The 14,488-nt window shown below is 64.6% G+C and overlaps 1 protein-coding gene across 7 annotated transcripts in view; it reads right to left on the bottom strand.

Moving 5' to 3' along the window:
• Positions 1 to 14,430, bottom strand: part of DNAH17 (dynein axonemal heavy chain 17) — a 31,176-nt gene extending 16,746 nt beyond the window's left edge. For 2 of the 7 annotated variants that reach the window (XM_065034176.1, XM_065034177.1), the window contains exons 1-39: positions 13,921 to 14,430; positions 13,260 to 13,627; positions 12,677 to 12,870; positions 12,250 to 12,442; positions 12,067 to 12,166; positions 11,894 to 11,979; positions 11,604 to 11,729; positions 11,185 to 11,340; positions 11,024 to 11,107; positions 10,550 to 10,717; positions 10,227 to 10,343; positions 9,814 to 10,073; positions 9,536 to 9,731; positions 9,267 to 9,413; positions 8,886 to 8,994; positions 8,569 to 8,672; positions 8,336 to 8,476; positions 7,877 to 8,020; positions 7,578 to 7,760; positions 7,231 to 7,479; positions 6,983 to 7,152; positions 6,485 to 6,707; positions 6,295 to 6,411; positions 6,131 to 6,217; positions 5,715 to 5,867; positions 5,190 to 5,438; positions 4,857 to 4,979; positions 4,315 to 4,662; positions 4,146 to 4,237; positions 3,854 to 3,980; positions 3,497 to 3,649; positions 3,019 to 3,144; positions 2,809 to 2,916; positions 2,560 to 2,691; positions 1,949 to 2,109; positions 1,703 to 1,859; positions 1,216 to 1,320; positions 580 to 737; positions 317 to 455 (exon numbers count right to left, since the gene is read on the bottom strand). In XM_065034176.1, coding sequence (XP_064890248.1) covers positions 317 to 455; positions 580 to 737; positions 1,216 to 1,320; positions 1,703 to 1,859; positions 1,949 to 2,109; positions 2,560 to 2,691; positions 2,809 to 2,916; positions 3,019 to 3,144; positions 3,497 to 3,649; positions 3,854 to 3,980; positions 4,146 to 4,237; positions 4,315 to 4,662; positions 4,857 to 4,979; positions 5,190 to 5,438; positions 5,715 to 5,867; positions 6,131 to 6,217; positions 6,295 to 6,411; positions 6,485 to 6,707; positions 6,983 to 7,152; positions 7,231 to 7,479; positions 7,578 to 7,760; positions 7,877 to 8,020; positions 8,336 to 8,476; positions 8,569 to 8,672; positions 8,886 to 8,994; positions 9,267 to 9,413; positions 9,536 to 9,731; positions 9,814 to 10,073; positions 10,227 to 10,343; positions 10,550 to 10,717; positions 11,024 to 11,107; positions 11,185 to 11,340; positions 11,604 to 11,729; positions 11,894 to 11,979; positions 12,067 to 12,166; positions 12,250 to 12,442; positions 12,677 to 12,870; positions 13,260 to 13,627; positions 13,921 to 14,248 — 6,381 coding nt within the window. In that variant the 5' untranslated portion in view covers positions 14,249 to 14,430. Of the gene's footprint in view, positions 1 to 316; positions 456 to 579; positions 738 to 1,215; positions 1,321 to 1,702; positions 1,860 to 1,948; positions 2,110 to 2,559; positions 2,692 to 2,808; positions 2,917 to 3,018; positions 3,145 to 3,496; positions 3,650 to 3,853; positions 3,981 to 4,145; positions 4,238 to 4,314; positions 4,663 to 4,856; positions 4,980 to 5,189; positions 5,439 to 5,714; positions 5,868 to 6,130; positions 6,218 to 6,294; positions 6,412 to 6,484; positions 6,708 to 6,982; positions 7,153 to 7,230; positions 7,480 to 7,577; positions 7,761 to 7,876; positions 8,021 to 8,335; positions 8,477 to 8,568; positions 8,673 to 8,885; positions 8,995 to 9,266; positions 9,414 to 9,535; positions 9,732 to 9,813; positions 10,344 to 10,549; positions 10,718 to 11,023; positions 11,108 to 11,184; positions 11,341 to 11,603; positions 11,730 to 11,893; positions 11,980 to 12,066; positions 12,167 to 12,249; positions 12,871 to 13,259; positions 13,628 to 13,920 lie in introns of all 7 variants that reach the window. The other 5 variants (XM_065034171.1, XM_065034175.1, XM_065034173.1 and 2 more) reach the window with 4 other exon arrangements.
• Between the last annotated feature and the right edge of the window lie 58 nt (positions 14,431 to 14,488).

Here is a 14,488-nt window from a genome sequence, read left to right as displayed (position 1 = left end):
TTTAATTGCCAGTCACTTTTGCTGAGATCAATAATAGCTGGATGCTCTCATCTTAACTGGCTTCTATTCTATTCTGTGCTATGCTATGCTATTCCATCCCATCCCATCCCATCCCATTTTTGGACTTATTTCTTCTGGAGGACAGAAACGTGCCACCTGCTGCACCAGCGTGGAGGCAGAGTTTGTCCAGCCCTAGACCGGGACGGTGCAGACCGCCAGCCGGCACACTGCCACCAGCAATGCTGCTACAGTCCCTCAGCTCTGACATTCAAATGAACTCTTTGTCCGAAAGAACCTTGCAACATTGCTAAATTACCTGTTTAGATAGCAGCTCTTTGCAGAGTGTATACAGAGTAATGAACTTTCTTGCTAGAAGTTTAGCATCCATAAATCCCTCCGCGACAAGCATGATTTCACAGATCAGCTCAAAGTCGGGCACGACCATGGCGCAGGGTCTGGAGCGGAGCAGCGATGGGTGAGCAGGACCGAGGTTCACACCCCTGCACCCTCATGGGTGTTACGCGGCGGTAACCGCCGCAACCACCGCCGGTCTCACACCAGCCCGGCTGCCCGTGGTACCTGAACAGAGCTTTTAAATTCTCAGGCAGTTCTGTCCGGCCGGCGTAGCCGGGGTTCATGGTGATGAACAGCCCGACCGACGGGACCAGGGTGATTTTCTCTCCGAGGAAATCAAACGTTTTCTTCTTGGCGCGAATTGCATCTTGTATGCACTTCACCTGGCGGGATGGGGATCAGTGCTGGCAGCCCCGCGGGTCCCTGCCCGTGCCCCGGCTCACCTGCACCCCTCCACGGACACCCAGCCCAGAGGGTGTCCTGCCCTTGGCGGTGCTGGAAATACCACCAAGAGCTGCCCGAAGCCACGGCAGTGTGGCAACCCCAGGTCAGGAGAGCTGTCATTTATTCAGCTTCTGCCCCGGCACCGCGACGCCCTGTCCCTGGCAATGGCAGGGCCACCGGGGTGACGGGTCACCGGGATGGGACAGGGCTGGGCTGTGAGGTCCTGAACATGCCCAAAGCCCATGGACGGCTGCACTTCCATCTGCCTCCCAGCATGACAGGTGGAAATGACAGCAAGCTGTCCCTTGGAGAGTCAGATTGAACTGAGCCAATGTTCAGGACACACACTGGGAACACCGAGCGCTCGGCCCCAAACGCAGCCCAAGCTGCAGCTGGTTCCCCGCGGAGAGCACGCACCTGCACGGCGATCACGGACAGAACCTCCACCGCGATGCGGTTGAACTCGTCGAAGCAGCCCCAGGCTCCGGTCTGAGCCAGCCCCTTGTAGATGTTGCCACAGGACTGGGGACAAAGCACCAGAACGGCATCAGCCACCGTGCCGCGGTACGGGGCTGCGCCCGGGGCTGGCGGGGAGCCGGGGCACAGGGAGCGGCTCGCTTCGGTGAGCTGTTCTCTGGGAAACGCTCGGCGGTGTTTAAGCCCCCGGGCTCCCCGGCCACGAGCTGCCCAGGGCACGGGGGGGTGAGCGGGACAGCCTGGACCCGCAGTTTTCTCTCCAGCTGCTGAGCAGGCAGGGGGCTGCGGCTCCAGGGCATTGGCTCCAGGGCATCGGCTCCAGGGCATTGGCGCCGGGCACAGGGGATGCACGCTCAGCACTGCCTCCCGAAAGTGGGTCCCCCCCATCTTGGCCACCACCCCGCGGTGCCACTGTCCCACTCCCCACCTTGTAGTCCATCTGCTCGGAGCAGTTGAAGACATAGACCATGGTCCCTATGGCGCGGCCCAGGTCCTTGGTGGTCTCCGTTTTCCCGGTGCCCGCAGGGCCGGCGGGGGCCCCTCCCATGTAGAGGTGCAGGGACTGCGTCAGGGTGATGTAGCATCTGCCGCGGGAGGATGCCGGGGCTGAGCGGTGCCGGCAGCGCGGCACGGCCCCGGTGTGGGCAGCGGGGTGTGGGAGCCAAGCGCGCACCGATCGGTCAGGGGGGTGATGACCAGCCGGGGCGTGTTCCCCAGGTACTCGTACGAGTACTGCAGCTGTGCATCGCAGATGTTGGCGTAGCAGTGCTTCTTGCCGTCGTCCCAGCGGTGCCGCAGCTGGGACTGCCAGGTGAAGGCCTGGGCACTCTCCACCTGCGGAGCAGCGGCTGCGGTGGGCAGGCTGGCACCGGCACCGCCCGCCCCGACCCACGGGACAGCCACCTCCCGCACCGGCACTGGGACCCTTGGCCACCTCCGGACAGGAGGGCAGTGTGCAAACAGGTCCCAGTGCGATGATGGGGTGGGCGAGGACCCTCCCACTCGTGCCCAGCAGCCGCGGTGCACAGCCACGCACCACACATCGCGGCAGGAACCAGCCAGGCTGCTCCTGGCTCCGGCTTTGCACGAGGCCCGGCCCCATGTTGCCTGACCCCAGCTGTGCTGTCACCTGCCCGGCTCCCACACACGCCCAACACCCCACGTGTGGCTTCCTCACGCACTTGGGATACTTTGAAAATCTTGGAAAGTAATAAAATAACCGGAAATCTATGCTCAGAAGTATCAAGACACAAAGCAGTAACAATCTTGTCCTGTAATGGATACCTTCGTGAGGATCATTTTGGCCACAACATCCCTGGCGTGGACGTCGATGGTACAGATCGTCATGATCTTCATCCTGTCGCCAGCACTCAGGTTGCCAATGAGCAGTGAAATCAGCGTGTTTAGCTGGGTGATCTGAGGAGCAAAAGAAACAAGGAGGAGAACGGCTTCATCCTTTACCATCTCTGGTGAGCCCCAGCCAGGACCGCACCGCGTCGGGGCAGAGGGGCTGCGGGATCGAGGGACACCGACCTGCTTTTTGTTGTAGTCCTTTATGGCGTTCTCGTAGCCTTCCTCCAGCTTTGAGAAGGCCATGCCGACCTCGGTGGTCCACCAGATCTGGGTGCACGTCAGGGCAACCTGCAGCAAACCACAGGGACAAAACATGGCCACAAAGGGAAAGGCAGCGTCCCCGAGGGCTCCGCAAGGCGCCAGCGTGCCCGCCCGTGCCACAGCTCCCACCTGTGCCGGGTAGTCAAACACCCACTGCTCCCGCGCCTTCTCCTCGTAGGTGGCCAGGGCCTCGGGGATGAGGCTGCGCAGCGTGGCGCGCATGCTGCCCAGGACGCGGTTCAGCCAGACCTCCACCTGCGGACACGCGGCAGCGCGGCTGAGCCGGCAGCTCCCGCCCGGACGGACCCGCCGCGCGCAGACCCGGCCCTCGGCCCCGCGGGGACCCCATGGGTGCGGAGCCCAGGCTGAGGGTGATGGAGCCCAGAGGCTGCGGGGCTGGAGGGGTTTGTGACCCTGGTACTGCACCAGCGCTGTTGTACACCTGTGAGGCAGAGCCTGTTTGTACAGTGTGTGGGTTTGGTTTTAGTTGTTTGGATTTGGCTGCAAGCCTTCGCGATTGCATTTTAAACCCCTGTCAGGCTGTTAGTGCACAACAAGCACAAGGTTCCTCCCCGTCCGACCCTGCCCCTGTGCGGGCCCGGCTGACCTGGCCAGACAGGTCACAGTCCGCGTCGAAGGGCACGTACTCCTCGTCACCGCTGAACATCCCCAGGGCGACCTTCAGCGGCTTTTTGTCCGCACCTGTCTTGAACTTCAGTTTAGCCAGACTGTCGAACAGCTTCGACAGATGCCGGGACACCTGGGGACAGTGGCAGCAGTCGGGGACAGTGGCGGCGGTCAGGGACCGTGTCCGCGCAGGGGTGGGTGCGTTGGCCCCGCACGGCGCTCCGGGCAGTGCCAGGGACGCTGTTCTGCCCCACAGCATGAGAAACATTTTAAAACTGCTTGAACAAGCCCGCAAGAGCCACAGGACTGGCCCCCGTGCTCCACACACAGCTCTTACCTCTACTGGCTCAGTCCCGTTAGATAAAATGTCAAGCAGGTCTGCAGAGGAAACAAAGTAGAATCTGGGGAAAGCCAGCCTCTTGGTCTCCAGGTATTCAGCCAAAGCCTTCTCACAGACCGCCAGCCTGACCGAAACCAAAGAGAACGCCTCCGTCAACCCCCTGCGTGTTAGCTTTTACTCTTTGCCATCTCCTTGTCATTTTGAGATCAATGTAACTTTGGAGAAATCAAACGCTCCTCTCGGCCCCAGAGCAGCAGTGGAAGTGTCGCCAGGACAACTTGAACCTCACCTTTTCTGCAGCTCCTCCAGCTTGTCGTAGAGACCGGGCTTGTTTGTGGCTTCGATCACTTTGGGAGTTTTTACCGCATCGGCCATTATTACCTGCAAGAGGAAAAATGCTTCGGCTCTACCCGAACCGGCCGTGAGCTCCCGGGGCCGCGGGGGTGACGGCTTCGCACTTTGAATTCCTCATCAATGGTATCAAAAAGCTTCGACTCCTCGGGCAGCTGGCTGCGGATGTCCTCAGAGCCAACGAAGATGCTTTCCAGGTGACTCCACGTCCTCTGCAACTCAAACCAGATGTTGATAACGGAGTCAGTGGTCGACAGCTTCTGCTGCCAGCTCGACACCTCCTGAAGGAAGAAGGCCAGGTACTTGGAGGTCATCATGTTCTGCAGCTGCGTCTGGTGGTCCTCCAGCGTCTCGATCATCTCCTCGTTTGACTTGAGCAGCACGATGCCGGTCCTGGCGTGGGTCTCGTGCTCGAACTCCATCGCTGCCCACGTGGTGTCCAGGCTGTTGAGCACCTGCAGGCGGGTGTGAGGAATGAGCTGGACTCCACGGTGCCCAGTCCCAGCTCCCGAGAAAGGCGGGAGGGACGTCTCCTCCGGGGCACGGGCTCCCCGGCGGCCCCGGAGCGGGAACACGAGCAGCAGCAGCCGCAGAGCTGTGGTGGAGCAGGGCTCTCAGCACAGCAGGGTAGAAACTGAGCCCCACTTACCTTCTCCATTCCTGACTCTTTTATGGCTTTGTCCACGATGCCAGAAACTTCATCCTCAAACTTGTGCAGGTTCAGCTGCAGCAGTTCCGCGAGGGTTGTGTCCTCGGACATGGTGAAGTTCACCTGCAGCAGAACTGGCACCGTCAGGGCAGGGACCCCCCTCGGCTGAGCCAAACAAGTCATTAACACCCACGTTTAAAGACCCCGCACAGGTATTTGTGTATGGCCAGCTTTTAAAGCGGACTGTGCGCTTCCCCCCTGCATGCAAATCTGGGAGCGTCTTGGCTCAGGGGTGGGAGCCAGGGGGGGCGGGAGCCGGGGGGGCGGGAGCACCTTGGTTGCCTTCATGAGCTCCTGCCAGTGCCGGTCCCTGATGGCCGGGTTCTGCAGCTCGTTCACGGCGCGCAGGGACGTTATCATGTTCTTCACACTGTTGTCCAGCCCCGTGTACGCATCCCAGCTTCTCATCTCCTTATCCAGGCTCCGAATGTCTTTAGCAAATTTCTTACAGTCAATATCCATCTGCTCGACATTGATCTCCTTCCACCTGGTGGTCTTCCAGTCATCGATACTCGTGTTAACCTGAGTTCAGGAATACACTCTCATGGAACACGTAACTAGCAGAGGCGTCCCTGGGCGGGGTGACGAGCAGGGTGCCCATCGCCCGCACACCCCGCGTCCCCGCGCCAGCGCTGCCAAATGGCCCCGCGCCTCGGCCCCGCTCTCACAGCAGCGAGGCTCCCGGAGGAGCTGCGACCGCTCCGCAGCTGCGGCAAAGCCACGCAGCCCAGCCCGGCACAGCGCCGCAGCCTGTCCCTGCCAGCCCGGCCCCGCGCTGGCCCACGCTGCTGCACGTACCAGGACAATCATGTCCCAGAGCTGCTTCAGCAGACACAGCTCCCTGCGGCACACTTTGAGCTGCTTGTATTTTGGGACCAACACTTCGAAGAGCTTGGCCGACTGGCACAGCGCTGCCAGGTCGCTCTCCATGGCGGCGATGTTCTTCTGTTGCTGGTTGGGGACAAAGAAAAGGTCTCAGCCTGGGACTGAGTGCCAGGGACGTGTCTCCCACCCCAGCAATGGCTCCGTCCCGCTGCAGCGTGGCGGGGGTGGCAGAGTCGCTGCTGCAGGGCCAGACCCTCCGTGTTGGGTTGGGAACCAGAGCTGGACCAGCTGCACCCCTAAGACCACCCTGTGCCCCCGGTGCACAGGGCTGGGGCAGCCGGGCAGTGCCAGTGGGGGCAGTGGGGACCGGGTGTACTCCCTGTCCTCACCCTTTTCAAGGACCTGTAGGGCTCTGGCGCAGCGTACAGAAACGGGGCGTTTTCCTGGAACACCTCCCGGAAGGCGAGCTGCCGGACCTGCGCGGGGACACGGGTCAGGGGCAGCGGGGACACGGGCTCTGCCCAGAGCTCGTCCACACGTGCAGGGCGGGCACCTCAAACTGCTGGCACTTCTTGTGGATGACGTTGACCTCGCTGGCTTGCAGGGGAGCCGCGTTCTGCTTGGCGCGCAGGGCGAGTTTCTTGGTGCCATCCCAGCGCTCAGGCAGCTCCTGCAGCGGACACCGCGCAGCATGGGCGGCCTGGCCCAGGACTCCCCGGGCCCCCTCGCCCCACGCAGCTCACCTGGAGCTGCAGGTGGACCTCCTCCGGCATCTCGTCTCCGTAAGTGCTGAGCAGGGCAATTGTTTCCTTCAGGGGCCCAAACATGTCGTCGGTCACCACCTGCCTGTCCTTCACCCTCATCAGGTGTCCCATCACCTCCACCAGCCCGTCGTAGTCTCCCTCCTGCAGAGGTTTACTCAAACCGACGTTTGCCTCTCGGATGAAGTCCTCCAGCTCTTGGAGACTGCAAGGGAGGTGGCAGCGTCACCAGGCAGCCCCAAGGGTGCTCACGGCCGCCCCCCCGCTCGCTGGGGGTCACTCTGCAGAGCACAGCCCAGGGACTCGCCCCACAGGGGTGCCCGGCAGCTCTGTCCGTGCCCCCACGCTGCACATCCGTGCCCCAAGGGACAGCTCGGTGCCTCAGCCCTGCCCTGGCACACAGCGGTGCCATCAGCACAGCTCAGCCAGGCTCCGGTCACCGGCTGTCCCCGGCCTCGTGCCAGGGCCGCTGGCCCCCACCTGGTGGTGACGTGGTTGGAGAGGTGCTGCCGGAGCACCTGGCCCCGGCGACGGATGGCGGTCAGCAGCGCCTGCTTGAACGGGCGGCAGTTGCACCGCAGCCACCCCCTGAACAGCTCGGTGTTTGAGAACTCCGACACCTCCTGGCACAGCTCCTCGTACGCATCGATCTGGGGATGAGAACCGGTCACGGCCCACGGCCGGCACCTCCACAGGCACCCGGCGCATCCCAAGCACCCACCACACACCTCCTGCTGAAACATCTGGAGGGTCGGGGTCCCGCCGGCCGGGGGCTCCTCCAGCTGCGGCTCCTCGGGGCCGGGGCCGCTGCCCAGGGCGAGGAAGCGCTGCAGGAACTCGGCCGGGTCCTCCCGCCACAGGTAGTTCTGCTCCTCGAAGCTGGTGCTGTACTCGATGCCTTCCCTCATGGCGCTGACCGCCAGCGACAGCACCTGCTCCTGCATCTGGCTGAGCTCCGCATGCTCCTCCAGCATGGTCTGAGGGGACGGCAGAGCTCTCGGGGACCGGCTGGGGGGACCTGGCGTCCTCACCCCCCTCCAGCTGAGCCCGGAGCTGCCACCCGCCCCGGACTGACCTCGTAGTTCAGCTGCCCCTCCAGCAGCCGGGGCACGCGTGCCGCCGAGCTGTAGGTGTCCCGGAGGAGGCTTTCCATCAGCTTCAAGAAGCTGTTGTCGTCTGCCGTGTCCAGCGAGGGCCGGTACTGCACTGTGTTGTTGCTCAGCTCCAAGTGCACCTCGAACAACGGGGCCACCTCCTCCTGCAACAGGTCAATGTCCAGCGTGGTGCTCCCCGTCCTGTGTCTCCCCAGGTCCCCAGCCCCGACACCGGCACATCCCAAGCATGCACAGCGCCACGGAGCAAACCCGGACCTACATCTGGGACCATGTTGGTGAGCAGGAACTGCAGAGTTCTGTGGACAAGTCTGAAGAATCCATCCAGCACGATTCCATCCAAGTATTCCATGTAGTCCAGCCAGATCTGTGATGACTTGTCAGCCTTAAACAGCTCTGCGTTCTCCTACAAGCAGAAAAATACCCCAGCTAATACTTGTCAATACCCAGGAAATGCAGCAGCTCCTGACACTGCGAGTGAGTCCCCTCTCCTGTCCCCATGGGCTTGTCCTGCTGGGCGGTGGCACCGATCCCGTGTTGCTCCCTTCTCCCGGCTCCGACACCGCGAGCTGCAGCCTGGGCAGCGGTTTCCGCGGCCTGTGAGGCTCAACAGACCGGGGCATCGCAGCTGGGTTTGAGTCCGGTGCTCAGTGACAAAGGGGGACACCACTGGGCTTGGAGCAGCGCAGCCCTGCCTGCAGCGTCCTGGGCCGGGTCTCACCTCCACCATCCCCTGGATCTTTACGCCCGCATCGGTAATGGCAGCATAGCGCTTGGCTAAGGTGTTTGCTTTCCCGTCCAGGTCCAAGAGCGCTGTGTCCTTTTTGTCCTTCCTTTCGAACAGGGGATCGTCTGAGCATTCCTGCAGGGAGGGGACAACAGGGCTGCCCCGCTGTGCCGGGGAAGGCAAACCCCTTCCCGCCACGGTGCCCAGACAGCGCCAGCAAAAGCCACCTCCATCAGCTGGGTGATGCGTTCCACGTTTAGCTTGGCTTTCTGGACCCTGGTCTGCAGGTCGTCCAGGACCCCCCTCGTCTCCTGGATGTACTCCATGACTCCTGCGAGGACACGCACAGCCGAGCTGAGAGCTGAGCCAGCGGCTCCGCGCAGCGAGCGGCACAGGGCGCTCTGGATGAGGGTGACGCCGCGCGGTCCCCCCTCACCACCGCGGGGCAGGGGCTGTCCGGTGTGGTGGCTGCGGGGACCCGCGGGCAGCCAGCAGGGTGGGGACCCGTCAAAATGCCCTTGGGCGGCCAAGGGCGGTTTTGTACCTTCGTGGTGCCAGAACAGGGTTTGCTCGGCGCTGGCCAGCCGGTCGTCCACTGCCGCCAGCTCTTCCCCCAGCAGCGGGAACTCCACCGGCAGCAGCCGCTGCCTCACCTGGGGACAGCGTGTCCCTGAGCGCTGTGGGCGGGCAGGGACCCGCTCCGGCCGCAACACACTCACCAGGTCCCGGGTTTTACAGAGGAAAGGAAAGGGCTGACATGGAGCCCCGGGGAAAGGAGGCCAGCGCGTCGGCAGCAGCTCAGCTCAGCCGGGGACAGCAGGGTGCCGTGCCGCTGCACCCCTGCCCGGCTTCCAGGAGCTGCTTCCCAGGGGCACCCAGCCAGGGCATGGAAAAGCCTCCGGGTTGTCTCCCCTTTGCAACCTACCTCGTTGTACCAGCCAACGATAAGATCCAGGCTGTCCACAAACTTTTGGAAAGTGTCATGTTGAGCGAAGAGGTTCTCGGCGCTGTCCGGGATGTCCTTCTGCTGCTGGAAGTTCAGGTACTTCACCTCCCGCAGAACAGCGACGAGCTGTGAGACACGGTGGCCAGGGGACAAGGCTTGTGGTAAAACCCCGAAGGTCTCAGCGCAGCCTGGACGGAGCAGGATCCAGAGCAGGCGGGTCGGCGCCAGGCCGGCCCCCCAGCACCCACCTCTCTGCTGAAGTTCACACTGAGCAGGGAAGACTCGGGGTCCCTGCAGATCAGGGGCTGCTCCAGGGTGAAGCGGCAGTCCCGGCCAGCGCCGCTCGCCCACTCCTCATACACCTTTTCGCAGTAACCCTGCAGCAGCCCCATCATCTCCTCGTACTTCCTGGACACCAGCTGAGCTTCAGTACTGGTCATCACGCTGTTGAGGACAGGAGGAAGAGCAGCTGCAGCCGCAGGGCACGGCAGGATCCGGCCCCTTCCCCGGGGCGACCCACACGTACGGGTGGTCGATGGCGAACAAGTCCCCGTGCGTCTCCTCCAGCCGCTGCTGCAGCTCCTTCGCCCACTTCAGCCGCCCGGCCACTGGCGGCATGTTGCTGTGGAGGGCCGGGCCCCCCCCGGAGGAAGCGGTCTGGGTGTCGAACAGAACCTTCACGTTCTCCAGCTCCGCTTTGAACAGCCCCAGCAGCACCGAGTAGTACGGGGAAACCTCAGCCTTGATCAGGGGCCGCTCCAGGAGGAAGGCAAACATGTGCACCAGCTGCCAGGGACAGAGGCGCTGGCTCCTGTGCCCCCGAGTGTCACCGGGGCGGCGCGGTGACGCCCCCATGGTCACCCCCGGGTGCGGTGCAGCGTGCTGGGCTGCCGGCTCCGTGCCCGGGAACAGGACCGATGCGCTGGGACACACACGCACCTTCATGGCGGACGCCATCGAGTTGCAGTCATCAAAGCCTTGGCAGAGGAGGGCGGCCAGGCGCCTGTCCATGTCCTCTATCTTCTTCTGGAACTCGGCAAAGTCTTTGTTCAGTTGCTGCCAGCGAGAACAAAGCGATTTAAGCTGGCACAGCCTCCGTGCTCCCCACCCGGAGGAAGGCCGGGGCCCCGCGGCCTGCCCCAGCGCCAGCACTCGCGCTGCCACGGCTCGGCTCCACACGCGGCTCTTCCAGAGACTTCTAGCAAGTGATTTTTTGTTTTCATTTAGCAAATTCTTACACTTCCACGCCAGCACTCCCTCACCTCTTCTGCAGGGTCTAGGGCATCGTAGCTGCATTCAGAAAAAGTCTTGATGAGTTCAGAGACCTCCTCGTAGATCTGGAACACCTGGCTCCCGAGGATGTTTCCTCGCACTCCTCCCATCTCTGTCTTCTCCAGCTTCAGGAACTCGATGGCCGTTTCGTACAGCTCCTGGCGAGCACAAACCATCGTCCCGCCCGGATCCCCTCACCGGCAAACCCGGCTCGCCGGCGCTGCGGGTGCAGGGGGCAGCACCAGCTGTGTCCCGCGGGGTCACCGCTCCCGAGGAGCACCCTGGGGTGCCCGCCTGGCCGCGGGGCCACGGGTGCTGTGCTGGGGACAGTGCCGGGCTCCCGCCTCCCTTGTGTCCTCGTCTGCACCCACAGCCCAGCACCCTGGGGCCCCTGTGCTGCTCTAGGGACCCCTGGCACCCCCGGGCCGGGCAGGGGAGCCCACACTGACACGCCGTGCTGTCACCTCGATGGTCCTGAGCCTGTGCAGGAAGGCTTCGATCCTCCCGAAGATGAGGGACGGGAGGAAGTCCCAGAGCTGCGGCTCCTCCTGGAAGCCAGAGGGGCCATCAGGGAGCGGAGCTGGTGTGGCCGTGCCGGGCGGCCCCACACCGGCCCCGCACCCACCGGGCACAGGGTGGGCGCCAGGTCGCAGCAGTAGGTGCGGTAGGACTGGAAGAGCTGCTCGATGGTGGCGATGCTCAGTCGGATTCCCCCCAAGACCTCGTCCATCTCTCCTTGCAGCCCCTTCAGCACGTCCTCGGGTGTCAGGACGCTGCGGGTCTGGGACAGGCGGGTGCAGGCAGGTTTGGCGGGGGGAGCGCGGGGGGTCCTGCCCCCGCCACCTCCGGCCCTGCAGGCTTGTTAGTGTTTCCCACAGCCCACGCCTGGCCCAGACCCCCCAGCCCCACGCGGGGGCTTCGCTGGGCCCTTGGTTGGGTGTCTCTGTCACCCCCGCTGGGCCCCCACACCCGTCCCACGCCACCCTCCCACTGACAGGCCCCCGGCGGCGCAGGCTCCGTGCTGCCCTGCCTGCTGGGCTCTACCATCTCGATGAGGAGGTTGCAGATCTCGCGCAGGATGACGACGAGGCGGGCGGGCGCGCTGTAGTGCTGGCAGTGGACGCGGACCAGGCAGAGGGTGCACATCACCCTGTCCAGGTAGGGCTGCAGCTGCGGGAGCACCGGCCATCACGGCGGGGCCGCGGCTGCGCTAATGAGGGGCAGGCAGAGCCGGGGCGAATCTGAACCCACACGCAGCCTCGGAATCGGCGCTGCCACCTCTGCCTGGACGAGGAAGCCAGACAGTGCTGCTTATTTTGGCACATATAACTTACCTCAGAGTAATCTGCTTGCTCCATCTCTTCCAGCAGGATCCGAAGTGGCTGCAGGTAAAGGTCGATGTCCTTGGCTTCCTCCAGGCCTGGGCCAAGGAAGAAACTGTGTCAGGGCTGGGGAAGCCTCGCCAAGGGGGCGCGGCAGCCGCCCGCGGTGCCTCCTGCGCGCTCACCGGCGCGGACGTCCCTGAACATGCTCTGCAGCACCCGCCAGTAGCAGCTGTCCGCCTTCTCCAGGATCTCGGCCAGCGCTGTCACCCGGGGCGAGAGCAGCTGCGAGGGAGGGGTGGCAGGATCAGCACCGGGGCTCAGCACCAGGGCTCAGCACTGGGGCTACGTGGCCAGCATGGTGGTACCTGGTCATTGATGCACTGCAGGTGGACTGTCCTGGTGCTCCAGAACTCGAACTCGGTCCTGGGCAGGGGGTGCAGCCCCTCCAGCAGCGGCTGCGCTGAGCTCTTGCTCAGGACGTCTCTGATCTGGTGGGACCACTCGATGACGGTGGTCTCGATGGCGTGGAGCACCGAAACGTCCACAGGCCCTGCCAGGCTGGAAGGCAGCCCGGTTACATTCCAGCACTGCCCTGGGGGAGCCTGTGCACCCGCCCGCAGCCGCCTCCCCAGCCCGGCACGAGCAGCTCCAGGGTGCTCTGCTGCCCGGGAGCTGCGCCCAGGGACACCCAGGGATCGAGCTGGTGTCCTGGCTCCCACCTCTCCCCAAGGGACGTGCTGCCCTGGGCCCCAGCCCGGCTCTGCTGGCACCACCAGTGCCACCAGCACCCACCTGTCCAGGATGGCGCTGGAGTTGTCCGGGCCATCCAGGTTCTCTGGCAGCGGGAGCAGCGGCTTCCCCTGGATCTTCCCGCCCATCACGAGCAGCTCGCTGCGGAGGTGGTGGGCCTGGTGCATCACCTCCTCGGCCACCACGCGGGGCCAGCGGGCCAGGCTGCGCTCGCTCAGGAGCAGGGGGTACACGACCTGCGGGGGCCGCGGTCGGGGCTGGGCCGGGGGGCCGCACTGCTTTGCACCCCCCAGCCCAGGCTCAGCCTGGCAGACGGACACAAGCCCCATGTCGAGGAGGAGGAATGGCGGGGGCTCCTGGGGCCCGGCTCGGCCCCTGGGCGCTCGGGGCCGGCGGCGCTCCGAGCAGAGCGTTCGTGGGAAGTTTAGGAGAAAACCCCTCAGACATTTCCCCGCCGTGGGGAATTGGGAAGGGGGAATTACACCGAGTTTTTAAAATGCCGGGGGGAAGCGATGCAGCTGGGGCCCAGAGGAGCCCGCACTTGTGCCCTTCACCCGGCTCTGTGTCCCACCTAACGCTCCGGCTACAGCAGCGGGTGCCAGATCGGCGCCTGTGCGCGACCCACCTCGTCCATCACGGTGATGAGCTGCTCCACCGGCGAGGCGCCCACGTCCCCCACCAGCAGCGCGCTGCGGCAGTTCTCCCGGGTGATGCTCTCCTCCTTCTTCTTCACGAAGTAGATGCCCTTGCCCTTGATGGCGGGCGGGAAGGCGGCCGTGGCCTGGAGGTGCCCGGCGGGGTTCAGCCCCAGCACCAGCTCCCGTACGTCCTGCTGCTTGAAGAACTCATCCAGCTCGGCCGCGGCCTCGCTGCTGTCCATGAACTTGTTCCACTTGTCGGGCCGGAGCCGCAGCACCAGCGTGGCGAAGCTCTCCAGGAGGCCGTGCCGCTCGTCCGGCGCCACCGCCATGGTGCTGGCCCCGGGCTCAGCTGCTGGGGGCAGGCGAAGCCCCGCTCAGCCGGGGGCTGTGCAGACCCTGCACCCCCACCCCTTCACACTCCCCTCGCCAACCCCCCACCGCCCTCAGCCTCCACACGCCGCAGCCTCAGTTTGCAGCCGGCCCCATCCCCACCTGCCACATGGCCACCATCTCCATGGGCCCCCAGCCTTCCCCATCGCCCCCCAGCCTGCCCCACTGCCCCCCAGCCTGCCCCACTCTTGGCCCCATCGCCCCCCAGCCTACCCCGTTCCTGCCTGGTCCTACCGCTCCCCTGTGCTGCCTCACCCCTCAGCCTCCAGCCACCAGCTGTCACCCAACCGGCACCGGCACCAGCCCCAGCTGACACCAACCCCAACCGACACCAGCACCCGCCCAACCGACGCCAGCCCAACTGACCCTGGCACCAGCACAACTGACACGAACCCCAGCTGACACCAGCCCAACCGACACCAGCACCCGCCCAACCGACACCAGCCCAACTGACCCTGGCACCAGCACAACTGACACGAGCACCAACCAACCCGAGCACCAGCCCAACTGCCGCAGAACCGCAGGGCTGCCCCCCCACCCCCGTGTCCCTCAGCTGGGGCCATTTGCCCCACGCACCCACCATCCCAGGCAGCCCCAGGACACAGTGTCAAGGGCCGCCCCGTCCCAGGCGAGCCCGGTGCCAGCCCCACTGCGCATCCAGGGATGCGGGACCACGAGCCGCCCCACTCCGGCAATGCCAACCCACGCCCTGTGGGGAGGTCCCCGAGGCAGCTTCCTGGCGGCCAGGGCATGCTGAGGGAGCCGGTGGGGGCACGAGGCACACAAACGCCCCCGGGGCTGGCGGGGGCCGCTGCCCGTCCCG

This window comes from Columba livia, chromosome 18, assembly GCF_036013475.1.
Source record: "Columba livia isolate bColLiv1 breed racing homer chromosome 18, bColLiv1.pat.W.v2, whole genome shotgun sequence".
NCBI classification, from domain to species: Eukaryota; Metazoa; Chordata; class Aves; order Columbiformes; family Columbidae; genus Columba; species Columba livia.
Note: the sequence above shows the minus strand (reverse complement) of the source record. Positions and strands in the feature narration are given on the sequence as shown.